This window comes from Psammomys obesus, unplaced genomic scaffold (genome assembly GCF_907164565.1).
Source record: "Psammomys obesus unplaced genomic scaffold, mPsaObe1.curated_primary_1811, whole genome shotgun sequence".
NCBI classification, from domain to species: domain Eukaryota; kingdom Metazoa; phylum Chordata; class Mammalia; order Rodentia; family Muridae; genus Psammomys; species Psammomys obesus.
In genome coordinates, this window is record NW_026592510.1 from 39,099 (window position 1) to 60,410 (window position 21,312).

The following is a 21,312-nucleotide window of genomic DNA, read 5'->3' on the forward strand; positions in this document are numbered from 1 at the left end:
CACACACACACACACACACACACACACACACACACACACACACACACACACAACTGTAAGAAAATATTTTGGAGCTAGACAGCTAGCTTAGTACTTGCAACTCTTATAGAAGCCCAGTTCAGTTCCTAACACCTGTCAGGATGCTCATAACCACCTGGAATTTCCAGTTCCAGAGGTTCTGGCCTCTTCTGGCCGCCTCAGGCACTGCACTAACACATGCACAAACCCACATGCAAACCCACATAACTAAAAAAAAAAAACATTGGCCAAGAGGAGCGGCATATGCCTTGAATCCTGGCACTTAGGGGCAGAGACTGGCAAATCTGTGAATTTTAGGCCAGCCCAGTAAAAAGTGAGTCCCAGGATACACAGAGAGAACCTATCTCAAAAAAATGAATGAATGACAGAAACGGCTTAGTATTTAGTTTGTTTTGCCTCAATATAAAAAAAGCCACAGAAAACAAAACATTAAATTAGCTGTTATTTTACCTTAAACTCTTGTGTGACAGGGTCTATAGGGTATTCAATTAGATATGGATGATTGCAGCATTTACGAAGTAGCATCATTATATTCTGCAGCTTCAGATTTACTTCAGATTCTACAGGAATATTAACTTCCACAACAGCCCTACCAAAAACAATAGTATGTATGTAAGTATGACAAATATAACAAACCATTTAAATATCTAAAGATACCTTTAAACTCTTACCTTTCTCTGTTTACCTCTGGCTGTATTTGACTCATCAGTTTTTCTAATTCACTAGGAAACTCATCTATTTCACTATAATTTATTGATTTTCTACTTCGCCGTTTTGGTCTTCCAGTAGAACTTAGCTCAACTCTTTCCTCCTAAAGAGAAGACATAAAAACTGTTGAAGCTAGGCAGAGGTGGTGTGTGTCTGAGGCAGAGGCAGGTAAATCTCTGAGTTTGAGGTCAGCCTAATCTACAAAGCAAGTTTCAGGTCAGCCAAGGCTACCCAAAGAAACCCTGCCTCAAAAAAAATAAAATAAAATAAAATAAAAACAAACAAAAAACTGAGATGAAGTATATTTTTATGTGCATGTGATAATAAAGCAATCAAAGTCCAACTCTTTTTTTTTTTTTTTTTAATTTTATTTTATTTCCATTGGTGTTCTGCCTCCATGTATGTCTGTGTGAGGATGTCAGATCCCCTGGAACCGGAACAGTTGTAAACTGCCATGTGGCTGCTGGGATTTGAACCTGGGCCCATTTTAGAAGAGTAGCCAATGCTCTTAACCTCTGAGCCATCTCTCCAGCCCCCCAACTCTTTTAATATGGTAGATGAACCTCTTGGTTTCTGCTACCTTTCTACAAAAGAAACATAGTTGGAGAGGGTTAGTCTAGTTGGTAAGCGTTTAGAACAATTACTCTCAAAGATTCTGTGGCTATAAAAATGGACCTCTAAGGGTGGTAGGGCTAGGTGGGATACAGGATCTGGTCAAAGTACATGTATACGTGAATGAAAATGCCTTATGAAACCCATTACCTCATGAAATAAACACTGTGAATTTGTTTTTGCAGTACAGAAGTATCATTGAACCCAGGCTGTTGCACAAATAGATAGGTAAGTTTTAAACACATATCTGAAGTGATCACAAAACAAATAACAGATGATGACTTAAAGTTCAGGACATAGGTAACACAAAGTACCCCTTGACTTGGTCCTTATTACCCAACAAGTCCTGAAAATAGGCAAAGAAACAAAAGACTAAAAATCAGTCAGGAAATTTTGTGTCATTCATTGACAGTTATTTCAAACAATTACCTCATAAGATCCAAACATGTTTGCAATTGTGCGGTTCACAATAGCGGTATAGAAGATCTCTTGTTTGTTACAAAGGGGTGCGTAAACAACCACTTCTCGCTTAGGAGGAACTTCAAGAGCAACATCAGTCTTCAGTCTTCTCAGTAGGAAAGGAGTTAAAATCTAAAATGTAAACATGAACAAATAAGTATGAGCATTAACTCTTCTTGTTTTCTTTTCCCCTGAGGAATGAATTCTCAACCTACACATACTTTAACCTTTCTTTCTACTGAGTTTAAAAAATTAAAGTGTCTCCTTGAAATTTCCCTAGATCAGACAAGCACTCAATACCTTAAAAATACATATGCACCCAAAGAAACCATTACAAATTTACACAAATGGCTACATGGGTGCACGTGCCTTTAATTTTAATAATCCAGTGGCAAGAGGCAAGTAGATCTGAGTTAGAAGCCAACCTAGTTTACAGAGAAACCTTGTCTCAGGGAATAGGAAAACTTAACACAAATATGTTAAGAAAGAAAATATTTGCAACATAGAAACCAGTTAAGTTACTTGTAGCACACCTTATGAACTCCTGAGAAGGACGTTGAAACAAGTAATTCATAATATAAGCACAGCAGATCCATAAGGACTTGAATATCTCAATTATTTAGTATGCTAATTAGATTAAGCCCACATTTATCAACTTATTTTTAACTCTGATATTTAAATTTCAAATCCTCAAAAACTGTGTATGTAGAATCAACTAGTTTCATTTTTTGTTTTTCCCCAATGTCATTTTTGAAGATATAAATTCTTTCTGGAGAGCAACTGCCTAGGTTTACAAGGCCTTATGTAATTCACTGGGAAAATGGTTCAGTGGTAGAGTGCTTGTCTGTGACACACAGGCAAAATAAAAATGAAGGGTGGTTTAAATTTTTAGCCAAGAGTCAACGGAAACTTAAAACAAAAAAGCACATCTCTTTAATGCAGAATTCTCTTCTAAAGAAATACAAAACAGGAAAAGATTTAAGCAGACATTTTAAATTTATTTATAATACAGGAAAAACTGATAAAAAAAAAAAAAAAAGCACATAATTATAGAGAGGAGGGCAACAGGATACTAAAGTGCAATTAAAATCCAATGTGCCTGCCTAGCACTAACCCAGCACTCCAGAGGCAGAGTTCAAGGCCACCCTGTCTAAGTGTCTATGTAGTCAGGCCAGCCATGGCTATATAGTGAGACCCTGTCTTAAAAAAAAAAAAAAAAAAAATCAACAAATGCATATAATGTATTTATTATTAATATATAAATAATCACCGAGAAAAACTTTTAATCTTTTTAAAAGCACAGTAAAAATAACTTCTTTAGTGAAAAAATTATTTACTTTACAAAGTACAGATAAGCATAGGCTTACACAGTGGCAAGTGGCCATACGACATACACATACATATGGTAAAGTCTGTACTACAAGGTGAAGTCTCTAGAATTCCTTATTTATTTCATAAGTACAAAGTGAGCAGAATAAAGAGGTTCAGCACCTGGTGTAGCATATGTAAAACGTTCTGTTCTCTTTCTTTAGCTATGATATCTTCAGCAGTTTCAGAAAGACTAGTGATGTCAAACCAAGACTCAAAGCTGGAAAAGAAAAATAATTCCATGTTAACCTATCATACGAATTAAATTATACTAACATAACACATGTTTAAAATTTCATACTTTAGGGGTTTTTTTTGTTTGGTTGGTTGTTTTTATTTTTGATATGCATGGTCTCATTTAGACCAAGCTAACTCAAATTCACTGTACAGCCAAATCTATGAACTCCTGGTCTTCCTGACCTTCCCAGCCCCCGAGTGCTGATATTACAGGCATGTGCCACTACACACAGCAATTTCATATTAATTTGTGTATTACAAAGCAGGAACATTGTTTCAACAAGTATTCAAGAAACAATTTTTAAATAAAATTAAAGTCCGTATTCAAAAAAGTAATTGTTCTGAAATCGAAAAGGAAACATTTTCTAAAAAAGACAATCATATAGAAGTCAAATACAAATGATATAGTAAGCAGGGGCTTTTTTTCACTGCTGTATATCTCTAGTCCAAAGCATATTTTATGAAACATCCATGAATAGTCATAGAAGTGACGATGTTCTTTTTGAAAACTAAGACTGAATACTATCTCTCTACAGGCATAAATCTAGCAAATAGCTATTACCTGTATGTGCATGAGTAGGTGTGATACTAAGGCTAGAACCCAGGACCTTCCTGAATAAAAGCCCAATGCCATACTGACAACCTTTGGGTTTTAGGAACAGTGTCTGGTATGCAAGCTACAGACTTAGGCTGGGTTTGAACTCTCAATTCTCCTTCCTCAGCACAGGGAGAAAAAGCATATAGCCCAATGTTTTTGAGTTCAATATAGTTATAACATTAAACTGGAAAGGAATGCACTATATATTCTTAGTTCTTCCCCAAGTTAAAAGGGGTAAAATGTAAATATTCATAATAGACCATATATTCTCAAATACAGATCGCTTGGCATGTGGTTTTAAACTGAAATTTTCTTTTTTTCTTTGGTTTTTTGAGACAGGGATTCTACATGTAGCGTTGGCTATCCTGGACTCGCTTTGTAGACCAGGCTGGCCTCGAACTCACAGAGATCCACCTGCCTCTGCCTCCCTGCGTGCTGGGATTACAGGTGTGTGCCACCATGCCCAGATTAAAATGAGATTTTTAACTAGTACCTTAAAACTCTAATTCACAGGCCTTCATAATTTTATCCTTTTAAAGTTTAGACTTAGAATGCATTCTCAAAATAAAACAGTAAGTTTCCTATATTCAACTAGCTTTCTTTCCTCACTAATGCCAACATAAGCATAAATCAATTACTTTATCCTCGATCTTTTGCTGTATTTCACATTTACTAGTGTAATCTTTTTCTATCCTGAAGATATTATTTTCGGAAAGCTTTTTGAAAATATAATTTTAAATTCAAATAATACCAATAATAAAAGTATTACGTTGAAATTGGTTAAAACAAACTTTTCTCTGGTGCTAACTAGTTATTTTTTAACAACTTCTACATAGGTTTCCTTCTATGAAATAAAGACCATGTAAGCTCCCTGACCTATTCTGTGAAATGCAATTATCCACATGAATGTATTTTATAAGCTAAGACATCTTTAAACCTCATGAGTATTTATAAGCTCATGTTTTACATTTGACTGTTTTTCTTTAGTAAAAATATTTTAAGGTTTATTTTTTAATGTACATGTATTTATTTGGGGAAGGAGTGCTCACATGTCCCATGACACAGGAAGGGAGGTAAAAAAGCAAACTGCAGAAGCCACTGACTTCTTCCACAACTGCAAGCTTTCAGGACTGAATTCAAGCCTTCAGCTTTGGTCTTACACTTGCTGAGCCAACTTCTCAGCCCTAAGAGATTATTTTGTTTTCCTTTAATCAATCTGAATATGTTCTAAGTCTTTATCTTCTTTCACTTATACTGTCAAAAGTAGAACACATAATATATAGCACAAAGAATTTGCAAACATGTCATTTAAGTTAAGCTACTAAAAAGAAAGGAATCAATTTTAGCTAAGAACACAGATTTTTTGAGGTTTTAAAGAGATAAAAAAAAAAGTAACTACCTTACCTACCTTTTCAAGTCATCAAATACATCTGGCAACAAAAAGTTTAGCAATGACCAAAGTTCTGATAAATTGTTTTGCAAGGGAGTACCAGTCAAAAGAAGTTTGTTATCAGCATTGAACCGTTTTAACTCCCTGATTAGCCGGCACTTCATATTCTTAATCCTGTGTCCTTCATCTACTATTAAGTATTTCCAATAGCAATGCTAGAAAATGAATTGAGGAAAGAAATTTTAAAAATCAATCTCATAATTTTTTTCCCTAGAAATACTTCTAACCATAAAACTTCTCTTATGAGGGACAACTATTAAATTCCATTAAATGTCACTTTACTATCTACTGGGATTATTCTTTTCTCTTGGTGTCATAAAGATAATTAAATTCATAAACATACTATATTGTGTTCCTGGATAACAGGTCATTGGAAATCCCCCTGGATATCATGTGTTAATATTTTCACTCATTCTGAAGTTAAAGTCATCTTTAGCTTTTTCCTTTAATGTTTTGTCACATGACAATAAAGTCCTTGAAAACTGGTATCAAAATAATAGCAGTAATAATGATGGATAAAAGAACGAACCTCCCATTAGTTACATGTATTATAAAATTTGGTTTTAGTACTATTTGTTTCTTTGTTTAGACAGGGTATCACTATGTATCATGATAGCTTGGATCTCAGAGTACTACCTGCCTTTGCCTCCTGAGTGCTAGGACTAAAGGTGTGAAACACCAAGACCAGTTTGCTGCAAAATTTTTAAACATTTTTAGAACTTTCACTATTAGACTGATATTCTTTTTAATTTGGTAATTTTCCTCATTTTAGGCATTTTCTATCTTCAGAAGCCAAATTTAGCAATTAATACTTTCAAAGAAAACACCATATTTGTTCATAAAGTCCTGAAAATTGTTCTCTTTACTCAATACTTGTTATTTCTTTTATGTTGATCAAGAAAATAAAAAAAATCATCTAGATTATTTTGTAACAATACAGAAATAAGAAAATTTCTATCTAGAAGCAGAAACATGAAACTGTCAAGCCAAGATATCCTTGACACAATTAGCTAAAAATATATCGAAAGAGGAAAAAAAACAGAGAGAAGGCTTAAATGGTTGAGAACACTTGTTCCTCTGCCAAAGGCTCTGGTTGGATTCCTAGCACTCACATGGAGGTTCTGTCACCCCAAACCAGGGGATTCAGTGCTCTCTTCTGACATCAGCAGGCACCAGGTACACAAGGCACAGATACATGCTCAGACAAAACAACCATACACATTTTTTAAAGAAAGTTAAGATTAGCAAATTGGATAAAAATATTAAATAAGGTACATTTTAAAATTATATAGTAAATTCCTAACAGAATAAAAAAGTATTAGTATTTATTAAATGTTAATAACTAGAAAGGGGCCTAATTTTTCTGGTAGTATAAAAAGACAAATAATCTTAATAATCTCCTATTATATAACTTACATTTAAAAGTGCATCATAAAATATAAAACAGCTTTTGTACATACATGACTAAGAAAAGGAAAGAGAAAACTGAGGGAAATGAGATCAGACCAGTAAAAAAGTAAAAGTAACGAGTAAGTAAGCACTGATCCCTCTCTGCTGTGAGAACCTCGGTCCTATCACCCACTAAAACTAAAACCCTGGCAATGATTAGTAGCTCAGTGGGAAAGAGAAATGTTTTCACAACTATCAAAAGGAATTAACAAGGAAGCTTCATTGTCAATATAGGCAAAGTAAAGAGGAAATAAAAGATAAGCCTTCAGGTTACATATTTAAATAAGGAAGAAGTTACAAAATAGAATGATAGTCTGATTTATGCATAAATTATACCCATTAGCTCAACAATATTTATTTAGCAAAAAAGAACTACAAGTATTCCATATATTACTTCTTGAGGAAGGTTTCAATATGCAGTGCTGGCCAACTTTGTTGGTCAGACTCAAACTCAATAGATCTCCCTACCTCTACCTACAAAGCAGAGTGAAGGTATGTGCCCAGCCATATATTATTTTTTCTATAAATATGTTTGCTATAAAGAAAAGGCTTTGATAGCGTTTATGTATGTGTTGTATATCGAAGAATGGGTATATATAACTATGATCTAGGCTAGCCCCACATCACACTAATCATCCTTCCTCTACCTTTTGAATACTGAGATTACTCCCATGACGTACAAATTGTTATTAAATAATGGAGCTACAGCTATTGACAAATCATATTCAACAAACGGTACCACACACATAAATGGAACATTTGATAAACACTGCTTGTGAGTATATTAGACATTATTACTCCACTTAGACCTATATGTTTTGATGTCATGTTGAAGCTATGATCTAGGCTAATTTCCTTGTTCCATGTAAAAAAAAGTTAACAGGTTTGGGGAGTAGTGGTGCATGCCTTTAATCCCAGCACACTGTAGTCAGAAGCAGGTAGATCTCTGGGAGTTCAAGGCCAGCTAAGTCTGAACAGTGACACTCAGAACAGGGCTAGAGAGAGAGAGAGCCCATCTTAAAAGATAAAGAAAAGCAAGAGAAAGCTAATGGTGAACCTAGGATGAACATTACATGATCAGAGAAGGAAATGCAAAGCAGTAAAGAACTATATGCAATTTAGATGGAGTAGATGAGGAAGAAAGGCAATTAACTACATTGTAAAACATGGACAATAATAAGTAAGCAACTGGAATAATGAAGAGAAAGGACAGAGTATCACCGAGTCCTAAAAAACAACACAAATTTTTCTGCAAGTATTCTATTCATATTTGAATAAAACTGAACCAATAAGTAAACACCAAATACATGTCTTAAATTTATCTACAACATATTTGCAGATCAGATTAATTTGTGACCAATTCAAATACTTTAATATGGCCACAGCTTAAAAAATGCCAGGGGCTTTAATTATACTAACAGACAATCTTCGTCACAATCTTTCTACAGACAAAAGCCTCCAGTTTCTAAAGGAAATGCAAAGTGCATCTGGTACTTCAAATACAACAAAAAGCAAATGTTACCAGATGGTAATATCATGAATTAAAATTCTGACTCATGAACTCAATGCTACTGACTGTACCTGTAAAGCATTCTGGTCTCTCATGGCTATCTCAAATGACGTTACTACCACAGGATGAATCTGCAGCATCCCATGTCTTTTGTGGATATTCTTCACCAATTTTCGTCGTTCCTGCCTGCTTCCGTGATACAACATAGTAGGAATCTACAAGGTTAAAATCATTGATATAATAAACACAAATGATCTGGAAAAGACAGAACAAGTCACTTTCACAGATAATTTTAGCTCTATTTTCCTATGACTACATAGGTCAACTAACAAATCATTTGACTAAGATAAAATGGAGAAAACAAAACAAACAAACAAAACATCAACCTAAACTTACAAAAACCAAACAAAGATTTTAGGAAGCAGATGGGTAAGCTACTTCAAGAATATATTCTTCTCATAAGGCAAGGATGTAACTAAGATAGCATGTACATGCAGTAACTATGTGTGTTGAAATTGAAAGCAACAACTTATAAACAAGTGAAAATAATAAACCTTTTGCAATCCAGAATTCATTATTTGATAAGCTGACCCATAGGAACATTATTGCGGGTGGGGAATAGCATGTATTTGAAAAAGAAAAAAAAATAAAAAAAATAAAAAATAAATAAATAAATAAATAAAACCATGTAAGAATAAGCATGAGGAAGCTGGAGAAAAAACAGCTCCATTCCTAATTCTCACATTATGGTTCACAACTGTCTGTAGCTCCAGTTCCCAGAGATTTGATGCCCTGTACCGGCACCAGACATACACGTGGTGCACATTTTAAAATGATTTTAAAAATAAAATCGGGTGGTGGTGGTACATGCCTATAATCCCATCACTCAGGAGGCAGAGGTAGGTGAATCTCTGAGTTCAAGGACAACCTGTTCTACAGAGTGAGTTCCAGAACCATCCAAGGCCACAAAAAGAAACCATTCTGAAAAAGAAAAAAAAAAAAAAAAAAAAAAACAAGTAGGGTGTGGTGGCACATGCCTTTGAGCTCAGCACTTCGGGAGGCAGAGGCAAGCAAATCTCTGTAAGTTCGAGGTCAGCCTGATATACAGAGTAAGTTCCAGGAAAACCAGGACAACAAAACAAACCAACAACACCAGAAGAACAAACAAAACAACAAAACAATGATATATAAAGCAAGCATGGCATAATGAGTAGTCAAGAGGCTAATGAAGTAAGACTGCACAAAATCCAAGGTTAGGGTGGGCAAAGCCTATCTGAGGACAGCTGGGCTATACAGAGTAAAACAATATCTCAACAAAACAAGCAGAAAAATAAACATGACAAAAAAATTCTAATGTATAATTGTCTCAGATGAATCCATAAACGTAAGGAAATTTTCAGAATGTATCAGACTACCATTTCCAATTCTATATATAAATAAAAGAACAGTACTGCTCAAATTGAGTAAGTAAAATCAGATGCAATGTAAACAGAAATTACTGAGGGTATCTATTTTTATACAACAAAACAGCAAATTAATGTAAGAAAATATATCTGGGCTGGAGGGATGGCTCAGCAGTTGAGTGGTGGCTGCTCTTCCTGAGGAACCAGGTTCGGTTTCCAGCATCCACATGGCAGTTCACAGCTGTCTTTAACTCCTGTTCTAGGGGATCTGACACCCTCACATAGCCATGCATGCTGTCAGGGCACCAATGTACATAAAATGGAAATAAAAAGAAAAAAAGATAATGTATCTTACTTCTGGAGTGAATCTTTTGAATTCAGCCATCCAGTTAGGAAGTGTAGACAAAGGGCCACAAACAAGAAAAGGTCCAGGTACTCCCCTCTGAATCATCAATGCAATTGTAGCAATGCACTGAACAGTCTTTCCCAAACCCATTTCATCTGCTAAAATGCCATTTATTCCATTCTCCCAAAGCATCTGGACAAAAGAACACATTACATATAAATGTTAATGCAAACATTTCCTGAATGTTTGAAAAGTATAATCAAAACCTTAGTTCAACACAGTAAAATAAATTCTAAGTTATGTAAAGTCCTTTATGTAGGCTATAAAGTGTTGAAGGCCCAACACTCATTTTAAAATTTAAATTTTCCACTTTAAAACACTTAGAAGGGACTGGTGAATGACTCAGCAGTTAAGAGCACTTGTTTCTCTTCCAAAGGATTCTAGTTACGATCCCAGCATCTACACTGGGCAGTTCACAATCACCTTCAACTCCAACCACAAGGATCCAATGCACTCTTAAGGCTTATGCACCCACTACTCAACAAACAAGGTGCACATTTAGCCCACCAACACACACAAATTTATAATAAAATATATATATATATATATATATATACAAATACTTCTTTTATACTAAAATAGAGGAATTTGAGTAGTAGTATATCATGCTAATTTATTAGAGAAAAGAATCCATACTAAGTATCAAAAATGAAAAACTCCAGACCAAGTGTGGCAACACACACCTTTGATCCGGGCACTCAGGAAGCAGAGGAAGGTGAATGTCTGAATTCAAGGCTACCCAGGCCTAACTATGTAGCCAATTCTGGGTCAACCAGAGCTACAAAGTGAGATTGTGTGTCTCCAAAAACAAAATAAAAACAGATTAACACAAGGGCTAGGGAAATGGCTTGGGGGAAATGTGCTTACTTAAGAACTGAGTCTGGAAACCCAAAACACACATAAAAGCTGCACACACTATTGCACATGCACTCATAATCCTTCCACTCCTACAAAGACAGGAGAATCTATCTCCAGAAGCTCCTGAGACAGCTTGTCTCAGGCGGTTTGTCTGTCTGTCTTGCATGTACACAATGACAATTCGAGCCCGGTTAAACAGTGAATGACTGCAATGCCAGCACTTGAAATGGATGCAACAGGACCAATTCACCGTTTCCAAACCAGCTTCAGTTATACACAACCCTGTCTTAAAAACAAAACAAAAAAGGTGCCAAGGGGATAGGTCAGCAGACAAAAGCCCTATTGTGCAAGCTAGTCCATACGGAGTTCAATCTCTAGGTAGAATCAACTCCAAAGTTACTCTGATACCCTCATACCACAAGACCATGGCATCACATGAGCTAACACATACACATAGACTAATAATAATAATAATTTGGGATGACAAGATACTTAGTAGATAAAATGTCTGCTATGCAAGCCTGTTGCCTGCCCTAAGTTTAACTGTCAAAAACTACACAAAGGTGGAGAGAACAGACTTCTCAAAATCACTTTCTGATATAAATATATTCTGTGGCACATTCTATCCCCCACATAGACACAACAGTAATAGAAAAAAAAAAAAAAAAAGACAACTCATTATTACCCTAAGCCATTCCATGCCTTCTACTTGGTACCACCTCATCACGCCTCCTGTGAAGTGCTTTGGTTGCTGAAAGGGTACAGGCTGTCCATTACATCTCCGAACTGGGTCAAAAAAGCATTTAGAATTCTGCCTAACGGTTTGAGACAATCTATCTTTAATCATACTATTTGAATCCTTATTTTTCTGAAGATCTTCTACACAAAGATTAGTAGTGGAAGAGCTTTCATCCTGTAATGAGAAATATTAATTAAAACGTTGGTATTAAATGCTACAATGTTTACTATTTGTCAGAAAATGCAACAGGCTGCTGGCATACATCTCAATGGGTAAAAGTACTTGCTGTGCAAGCCTGGAGACCTTAGTTAGAATAAGAAAACCAGATTCCGAAGTTGTCCTGACCTCCACATGTACAGAGACACACAGACATGCATCATGTATGAAAGTTTTTTCAAAAAGGAAAACATAACAAAATCTATACTACTGTAGTTACTAGGTCTGGAGAATAAAACCTGTATGCACAGTAAAAATCTCCATTCCCATATGTGAAGTCATCTTTAAGAAAAAAAAAAAAACAAAAAACCTGTGCTGGAGAGATAGCTCATAGTGAGATCTTACAGAAGAACAGAATTTACCTGCCAATCTCTACTCTAGCTCTGAGTGATCCTTTGTATGGCCTCTTCAGGTACTCAAATGCACATATGTATATAACAACTTAGTAATCAATGATGGATTTTAGCAGTTAAAAAACCCTTCTGTTTGTAATAACCTCCTATGCATCTCAGGCTGGCCTCAACTCACTATGCATGCCACATAGGCCTCAAACTTATAATCCTCCAGGCTCACCTGAATACTACTCATCATACCAGATTCAAGATGCCATTAACTGCTGTATTAAAATGTTGAGGAGGAGCAACATGGCTCAACATTTGCCACCAACCCTGATGATGGATGATCTCACTTGTTAAAATATACAAACAAAAATGCCGAAAGGGCCAAAACGGCACAGCAGGTAAGTAAAGAAGCCTGCCATCAAGCCTGTCTTCTGAGCTCTACATCATGTGCGATGGCATACACAATAATAAAATTTATAAATCTTACCTCATTGTTCTTATGTTTTTTAGCCACTGACAGAATTTCCTGTAAGGTTAAAAAATAAAAATTAATAAGGAATAAGACTATCACTTCCGCCAGGTGATGGTGGTATATTCCTTTAATCTCAGCATTTGGAGGCAGAAACAGGCGGATCTCTGTGAGCTGGAATCACCCTGGTCTACAAAGAGAGTTCCAGGGCAGACAAGGCTCTATTATAGAGAAACAGTCTTGAAAAACCAAGGGGGGGGGGGGGAGAGGAAGACTACCACTTTCATGGCTCCAGCAGCACAGTTTAGGTAAATTACTCTCATCCTTAATTAAAAGTGTCTCTTTATAATGAACAGTGGTGAATGAACAGAGGCACAGCTGAAGACATTTGGCAGCCAGCATTGTCAGGAATAAAAAAAGTGGGTGGGGTGTGTGAGGAGGCAAGAGCGCAGAGAAAAGAAATAGGATAGCATAAGCTGAGAGTGGTGTAAGACTTTAACCTCAAAACTGGACAATCAGAAACAGATTGGTATCTTGAGTTCAAGGCCAGCTCTATTACTTACCAAATCCCATGCTAGCCAAGGCTAAACAGTAAGACCTTGACTCAAAAAAATTTTATTTATATTAAATTTAAGAAACAAAGGGCTGAAGAAATGATTCAGCAGCTAAGACTGCTCTATTTTCTCTACCAGAAATTTCAGTTATAATTTTATTAAAATCTGCCTGATACTTAAAAAACGTATGATGAAAGCTGATGTAACTACACAATCCTCTAACCCCAGCACTCCAAAGGCTGAGGCAGCAGAATCCCAAGTTAGAAGGCCAGCCTGGGGTATATACCAAGACTGTCTTTAAAACAAACAAACAAATTAACAGATAGATAGATAGATAGATAGATAGATAGATAGATAGATAGATAGATAGATAGATAGATGAAAGAAAGAAAGAAAGAAAGAAAGAAAGAAAGAAAGAAAGAAAGAAAGAAAGAAATTATTAGGGCTGAAGAGAGGCTCGGCGGTTAACAGCACTCGTTATTCTTCCTATCACTCACATGGTAACTCATAATCTTTCTGTAATTCTGTTTCCTGGGGATCTAAGGCTCTCTTTTGGATTGAAGAAACTGCACATACATACATGCAGGCAAAAGAGCCATATAAATAAGAAAATAACTTAAAAAATTTAAGAAAAAGAAAATAACTTTTTCTTTTCTTTTCTTAAAACAGGATCTCACTACATAGCCCTGTTTGGCATGGAACTATGTAGACCAGGCTGGCCTCAAAATTAGAGATCCACCTGCCTCTGATTACCAAATGCTGGAATTAAAGGCAGGTGTCACCAAGTCCATCTAAGTAAATGCATTCTTGTTTTATTTTATTTTATTTTTTTTTTTTTTTGAGACAGGGTTTCTCTTTGTAGCCCTGGCTGCCCTGGAACTCGCTCAATAGAACAGGCTGGCCTCAAATTCAAGAGATCTGTCTGCCTCTGCCTTCAAAGTGCTAGGATTAAAGGCACTCACCATCACAACCCAGCAAGTAAATACATTTTTAAAGAAAAATCAACAGGGGATTTTAGTCAACATGTAAAATTAAGTAATTTCCTTATATTATTACCTCTTTTGACATGACTTCTGAAATACTGTAAGATTCATCTTCTCTTCCTCTTTTCTTTTTCATGACTATAAAACAAAACCATTGAACTTTAGTAGCACCTAAAAACAGAAATGCAAACACATTCTTCAAGCTGGAACAAAGTCCATTTACCTGGATTTTCTTCATTTCCATCAACTGAATTTTTATGCTACAAAACAAAGATTTAGAATATTACTATTTTTCATTAATTTTATGTTTTTCCTACATATATGTCTGTACACCATGCACACTTAGTACACAAGAACAGAAGAGGAGATATTTAAGAACCAGGATGTAAGCCAAGTAGTGATGGCACATGCCTTTAATCCCGGCACTCAGGAGGCAGAAACAGTCAGATCTGAGTTCAAGGCCAGCCTGGACTACACAGAGAGTTCCAGAACAGCTAGGGCTACACTCACAGAAACCCTGTCTTGGAAAAAAAAAAAAAAAAAAAAAAACAAATACAAACAAACAAACAGAAAAAGAACCACCATGACTCAGTGTTTAATAGCAATTCCTGTTCTTGCAGAGGACCAGAGTTTGGTTCTCAGAAGTTACAGTGTCACAACTGCTTTAGGGGATCCAATGCCCTCTTCTAAGACTACCATGATCACCCAAACATAGGTGGGTGATTGCACAGAAAACAGACATATACAAAAATAATAAAAACACTTCCTGATGTGGTGGTGCCACATACTTTACTGCCAGCATTCAAGAGGCAAAGGCAGGCAAATAATCTATAAATTAGAAACCAGCATATAACCCCCTATCCATCAATCATCATCATCATCATCATCATCATCATCATCATCACACAAAAAAAACCTAAACTCTGTGAGTCACAAAAATAAACATGAACATAAAAGAAGAAAATGTTACTAAGAAGGGATTCAATCAATGGAAGTGGGTAAATAGGATAATAGAAACATTGTCAATAATTAAGTAAAAAAAAAAGCAAGAAGCCCAGCACTGTAGTGCACAAACCATGATTCCAGAACTGGGGGGGACAGAGGCAGGTGGATCTCTGTGAGTGAGGCCAGCCTGGTCTACCAAGAGAGTACAGGATAGCCAATGCTACAAAAAGAAACCCCCTTTCAAACAACCAAACAAAAAGGTAAGGAGATGGATCAACAGTTAAAGCCCTTGCCCAGCAAGCTGAAAGTGTCAAAACTGGAGTTTGAACTAAAGAATGCATGTAAATGCTGGATGATCATGGTGTCCCCATTTAATTCCAGTGTTCCCTGGAGAAAGCAGGCTAGCTAGACTAGCCATACTAGTGAGCGATAGGCTGAGACCTGCCTCAATGAACATAGGAAAATAACATAGGAAGCCTCCAAACAACTAACCTTGGGACTCCACATCATGTGCACATGTGACTATCCATAAACATTCAGGCACACAATACACATAAAAATTAAAGGATATTTAAAAAGAAAAAAAAAATTAAAAGGATGTGAAGGGGCAGGAACAATGGCTAATTGTTTTGGAGTACTGGCTCCTCTCCCAGAGGTTCCAGGTTCAATTCCCTTCACACAGGTTACAAAACATTTGTAACTACAATTCCAAGTAATCCAATGCCCTCTTCTGGCCTCTCCAGGCATATATACATATATACATGTAGGCAGGCACTCGATTACATTCATAAAAGTACATATTTAAAAAAATACATAATACCCATTGAGAAAAAAAATTAGAGTTGAAAATTAAAGCAAACAAACATCAAACAGATGAACAAGCTGGAAAACACACACACACACACACACACACACACACACACACACACACACCCCACCAACTTCTGGCTCCCTGGGACATTTCATACACATGGTATACTTACACACATCTAGGCAAAACAAAACACATACACATAAATTAATGACGAATATTTTTAAAAGACAATGGAAGAATAAATTTGAAATTAAGTAGATGATGAAGTAAGTAAAAAGTACAAATTTTCTCAAAGGGTCTGAATCCTTCAGTGATATAGCATGTGCTTCAAGACCCTAGGCTCAACCTACAGCACTACAGGGGAAAGAAAATTCTGGCTTGTTATACATATTACCTCTATAACTTTTAATGACTGCTTTTTTTTCTCCAACTTCTCTTTCTTCTTCTGTTCCTGTAAGAAAAATTTTTTTTTCTTTAAGAGATGTGACAAAATATGCATCACAAGTACATCACCATGTATTAAAAATGGGAAAAAAAAATCTAATAATTAAAAAAAAAACTTTTACTTCTAAGCTTTATGGGATTAAATAAACAGATTTGCCCTCCTTTGCCATATAGAACTAAATACAGACACAACCTCCTCTCCAAGTTTCAGTTCACTTGAGTAGCTCACAGAACTCAGGGAAACATTTACTTAAAATGTACAGACCATTAGAAAAGATACTGATAAACACCCACTAAAGAGACAAGTAAGGACCAGATGGCATGGCAAAAGGAACCTAGAGATTCAATGCTCTCTCCAGAACACTCAGAAGCTCCCCTTTGGGGCCTCATTATGGGTATAAACAAAGCAACGATCACAAGTGATCAACTAACAATTTTCCTAGAAGTTGAGTCACATCTACACCTCTAATCCTGCTTTCAGCTTGTAAGGACACAACCCTCAATTGTAAGGCAAACCACTAGTTAACCATCAGAATACAAAATCATTAACACTGTTGAGATCCCAGGGGCTTTAGGAATTATGTAAGTAACAAAATTGTAACCAAATATCTATAACAAGGTGGTTCTATTTATATAATATTCTGCTAAAGCACTACTGATCAATAGTGAGTCATCAGAATGTTGGTTGATGGTACAAGAGAATGTTTTGGAATGGAAATATATATTATTTGGATTTTGGTTTTGGTGATTACTTAAGTCTATATATTCACTGGTAAAAACTCATCAAGCAGGAACTGGAGACATGGCTCTGCCATGAACAGCACTGGCTGCTTGCTCTTCCAGGACTCACAGTCATTTTGCAACACACAAATCTGTAACTCCATTATCACGGTATCCAATGTCGCCTTCTATTCTTTTCAAGTACCCCCTATGCACATGATACATACACACACAGATATGCAGGGATTCCCCCTCCAAAACAAAAATCATTCAGATAAAATAAATAAAATTAATTTAAAAAATTCATCAGAAACCATAAACTTGAAATCTCTACATTTTACTATACCTAATTTATACTCCAAAAAGCTGCTTCCAAAATGTTTCTAACCTGTTATCTATAGTTAATTATACATACCTCTAACTGCTGTTGTTCCATTTTAGTCAACAGAAATTTTGAGTAAATATTGCTTTTTTCAAGCAAATGCTGAAGTCTGCGATACCGAATTTCAGTGGACTCTCTATCCCAAGACATTCGAGCCTAAACAAAGAAAAATATTCCATGATACTGAATTTACTAAAAAGGCCCAAGTATCATTCATAGCCATCCTTCTACATAGCAAGTTAGGCACCAGCCTGACAACACAAAATCTTGTCTCAAAGCAGAATGAAACAATGCAATGAAAACAGAATTGGAATAAAAACAGAAAAACAAAACCCACAGAAATCAAAGTACTAAAAGGTGGGTGAGGAAGATAAGTGAGGAATCAAAGTACAATGACATAATGTATGAAAATACCACTGAAGACCGTAACTTTTTATGCTAACTGAAATAAAACAAACAGACCCTCACTGGTCAGGGCCTACCACATCTTTTTATAACTTTAAAACTTGTTACCCAAGCATAGTGGCCTATGCATGTAATCCCAGTACAAGAGGTAGATGAAGGAGAATCAAGAGTTCAGTGATAGCCACTGTTAAATAGGAAGTTCCAAGACAATCCAGGTTACATGAAATCCCATCTCAAAAAACTCGGAACAAAAAAAAAAACAAAACCCAGGCCATATAATGCCCTCTGCCATTGGAGATTCAGCCTACAAGAATGTTATCACCAAATTAAGCCCCTCAAACCTGGATCAGGTTAGTGAACACAATAAACCTCTTGCCTCTTTCATAGGCAGTGCCCATGAATGCCTAGGAGACATCAGAACCTCTGGAACTGCAGTTAGATGTTTATTAGCTTTCATATGACTGTCAGGAACTAAACTCAGGTTCTCCACAAGGGCAACAAATGTTCTTTAACCACTGAGCCATCTCTCCAGTCCCCTGAAACTGAAGTTCTCATGGCTGTAGTGTGGCTAATCTTCAAAATTCAGTTTCCTGTCCCTTTCTGGTAGCCTCTGATCTAATTCCAGCTTGAAAGACTTTCAGAATTTCAACATCTGAAATTTAAACCTTCCAACATTGAGATTGCCAAGATTTTGTGGTGTGAACCACATGACAACCACTGCTGCTTGACAAGTTTCCAGCATATCGACATCACTGATCACAATTCTCCAGCATCCTTTTTATTTTCATCTTTGATATTTTCACTGTGTGTTACAGCAGTTTCCTTATGTTTTTATTTTCATCTTTGATATTTTCACTGTATGTTACAGCGATTTCCTTATGCTTTTTCCTTTGAAAAATTTTGCATAAGCTTTGGTAGAGGTGTGAATGTATATATATAAAATGGCAATCTCGCTAAACAAAATAATTGTGTGAAAAAAAAATATCTGCCATTGTGGAACCATATAGCAGAACCTGGTGTATTCCCAAACAATAATGTCCACTGTGCAAGTTTGCACCAAAAACAGAAAAGTTAAAGATTAACTGAAAGATGGTTTCAGGAACTCTTAGGCACTTACACCTGGTCCCAAGGATGAAAGCACGTCCCAGAAGTCTTGGCAGGTGAGGGCAAGAGTTCAGTTAAGAAGTACAGAATACGCTGTGGCGCAGGTCTGTAACCCCAGCACTCAGGGAGGCAGAGACAGGTGGATCGCTGTGATTTCAAGGCCAGCTTGATCTACAAATCGAGTCTAGGACAGCCAAGGCTATACTAGAAATCCTGTCTCAAAAAAAAAAAAAAAAAAGAAAGAAAAAGGAGGAGAAAAAAAAAACAGAAAAATTTAAAAAGCACAGAATAGTGCCAACAATTGTGATTTGTGACTCCCTGGATACATGATTTACAAAATGAATGGGGTGTGGATAACAGCTTAAGACTGTCTCAAAAACAAAACAAAGAGAAAGGAAATTACCAGTAGATTCCACACTAGTCAGTCTTTGATTGACACCAACTTCTACCATCTCTGTCTAGTTGTACATTCTGATTCTGGGCATTAAAGATTAATGTAGACGATGAGGCATACAGCGAAGGTACATATTTAAAATGCAAATAGAGACGGCAATAGAAAGCATTCATCAAAGACCTTGGGTAAAATCTTAATGGCCAAAGGGGCCACCTGAAACCTTCACTCAAGATACGTTTCCACCCCGGCCCCCGACCCGCCCCCAAACCACACCTCCGACAGAACGTGCTAAGATTTTATCTTTGCAAGCACGAAAAAGACAAGTGACCAGGCTGCTCTCAAGCTCAAGGGAAGGACAAGCAAGTGGTGAAGGATCGCCCGGGGAAAGGATGAGGGGTGGAGAGCCTCGGGTTGTGGAGCATTACCTCCTCTAACATCTTCCGCTCCTTTTCAAGTCCTGCAGCCTCGAGCTGTTCTTCCTCTTCCAGCATGGCTTGGGTAATCACAGCAGGCTCCGTTTGCTCAGTCATTTCTGGAGCTCCGAGCTCTAAGGGGGGCATTGGGGGAGGGGGTTAGAGTGTGATCTAAGTTAGAACTAACTTACCGAAGGCCACGACCCTCCTCCCTTCCCAGATCCAACCGAAGCAAAAGCAGTAGCGTGTGGTCCCGTTTACGCGGACCCAGTTCGTGAAGAGGGGTGCAAGGGCGACTTCGGGGACCCCTCACGCCACCTGCCCCTCCAGCCCCGGACCGCGGCAGGCTCCCTCCACACGGGGTACAAGCCTCCAGGCCGCCGGCTCACCGCTGCTGCACGCGGGCCGCTCCGAAGGCATGGCTGGACACCGACCGGGAACCTGCTCGCCTGCGGTGAACCCCTCAAAAGCCGCGGGCTAATTCCTCACAGCGCTACACCCTCAGCCGGCTCGCTCACTCCCGGGCGCGAGAAAAACCCGCGCTTCTTCTTCGCGGGAGAACCCCATCGTCTCGCGAGACTTCCGGTTCCCCCGCCCGCTACGGACCTCTGCTCACGAGATTTGAAGTAGTTGGTCCTTTCTGTCTGCCTCTCAGCATTAGGGATGCTTCAAGCCTTTACCTGGACCTGAATCTCAGAAAAGTGGGTGTTGCTGGCACCAGCCTATACCTTCTCCCGTGTTCGTGATGCTCCTGGGATCGTAGAGGGCCAGATTGTCCCTTTTTATTTAATGATGGTTTCGAATTGATTGGCGGTGTGCGGGACCTTTTCACACACCCCATTGAACACCCCCAATCCATGTTCTTTCGGTAAGAAAGCTATGATGAAGGTCGATGTCAGGATGTCAAAAACTCCTAAGTTCGCTGGACCCTGCACAGTTCTAGTCCACATTTTTCGTAAAATTCTTTCCCAAATAACTGCGGATGCTTGGTTTGTGAGTAAGAAGAGATAAGAAATTAAGATTATGGCTAACTCAGGAAAAATTATTTAGGATAAGATAAAGATAATGAGTGATAACTGAAAGAGACGAGACTCGGAAACAAGGGCTGGAAGTGTAGCCGCGTTGGTGTAATGCTTTCCTGGTTGCACAGAGCCCTGAACTAGTCTCAATGCTGCCTAACCTGACGTGGTGAATGGCAGTCCTGTCAATGTCGCGCAGGGAAGGTGCGGGCAGCAGGATTAGAATTTGTTTACTAGCTACTTAAAGACACCCTGGGGCACATGAAACTTTTA

At 37.4% G+C, this 21,312-nt stretch overlaps 1 protein-coding gene across 1 annotated transcript in view; it reads right to left on the reverse strand.

The window, feature by feature from the left end:
- Nucleotides 1-20,527, reverse strand: part of Hells (helicase, lymphoid specific) — a 29,146-nt gene extending 8,619 nt beyond the window's left edge. The window contains exons 1-15 of the mRNA XM_055613894.1: nucleotides 20,410-20,527; nucleotides 20,033-20,154; nucleotides 17,738-17,860; nucleotides 16,553-16,609; nucleotides 14,623-14,659; nucleotides 14,473-14,537; nucleotides 12,881-12,919; nucleotides 11,783-12,010; nucleotides 10,189-10,371; nucleotides 8,502-8,645; nucleotides 5,430-5,626; nucleotides 3,310-3,406; nucleotides 1,789-1,950; nucleotides 711-850; nucleotides 490-628 (exon numbers count right to left, since the gene is read on the reverse strand). Coding sequence (XP_055469869.1) covers nucleotides 490-628; nucleotides 711-850; nucleotides 1,789-1,950; nucleotides 3,310-3,406; nucleotides 5,430-5,626; nucleotides 8,502-8,645; nucleotides 10,189-10,371; nucleotides 11,783-12,010; nucleotides 12,881-12,919; nucleotides 14,473-14,537; nucleotides 14,623-14,659; nucleotides 16,553-16,609; nucleotides 17,738-17,860; nucleotides 20,033-20,154; nucleotides 20,410-20,440 — 1,764 coding nt within the window. The 5' untranslated portion in view covers nucleotides 20,441-20,527. The remainder of the gene's footprint in view (nucleotides 1-489; nucleotides 629-710; nucleotides 851-1,788; nucleotides 1,951-3,309; nucleotides 3,407-5,429; nucleotides 5,627-8,501; nucleotides 8,646-10,188; nucleotides 10,372-11,782; nucleotides 12,011-12,880; nucleotides 12,920-14,472; nucleotides 14,538-14,622; nucleotides 14,660-16,552; nucleotides 16,610-17,737; nucleotides 17,861-20,032; nucleotides 20,155-20,409) is intronic.
- Nucleotides 20,528-21,312: the final 785 nt, after the last annotated feature.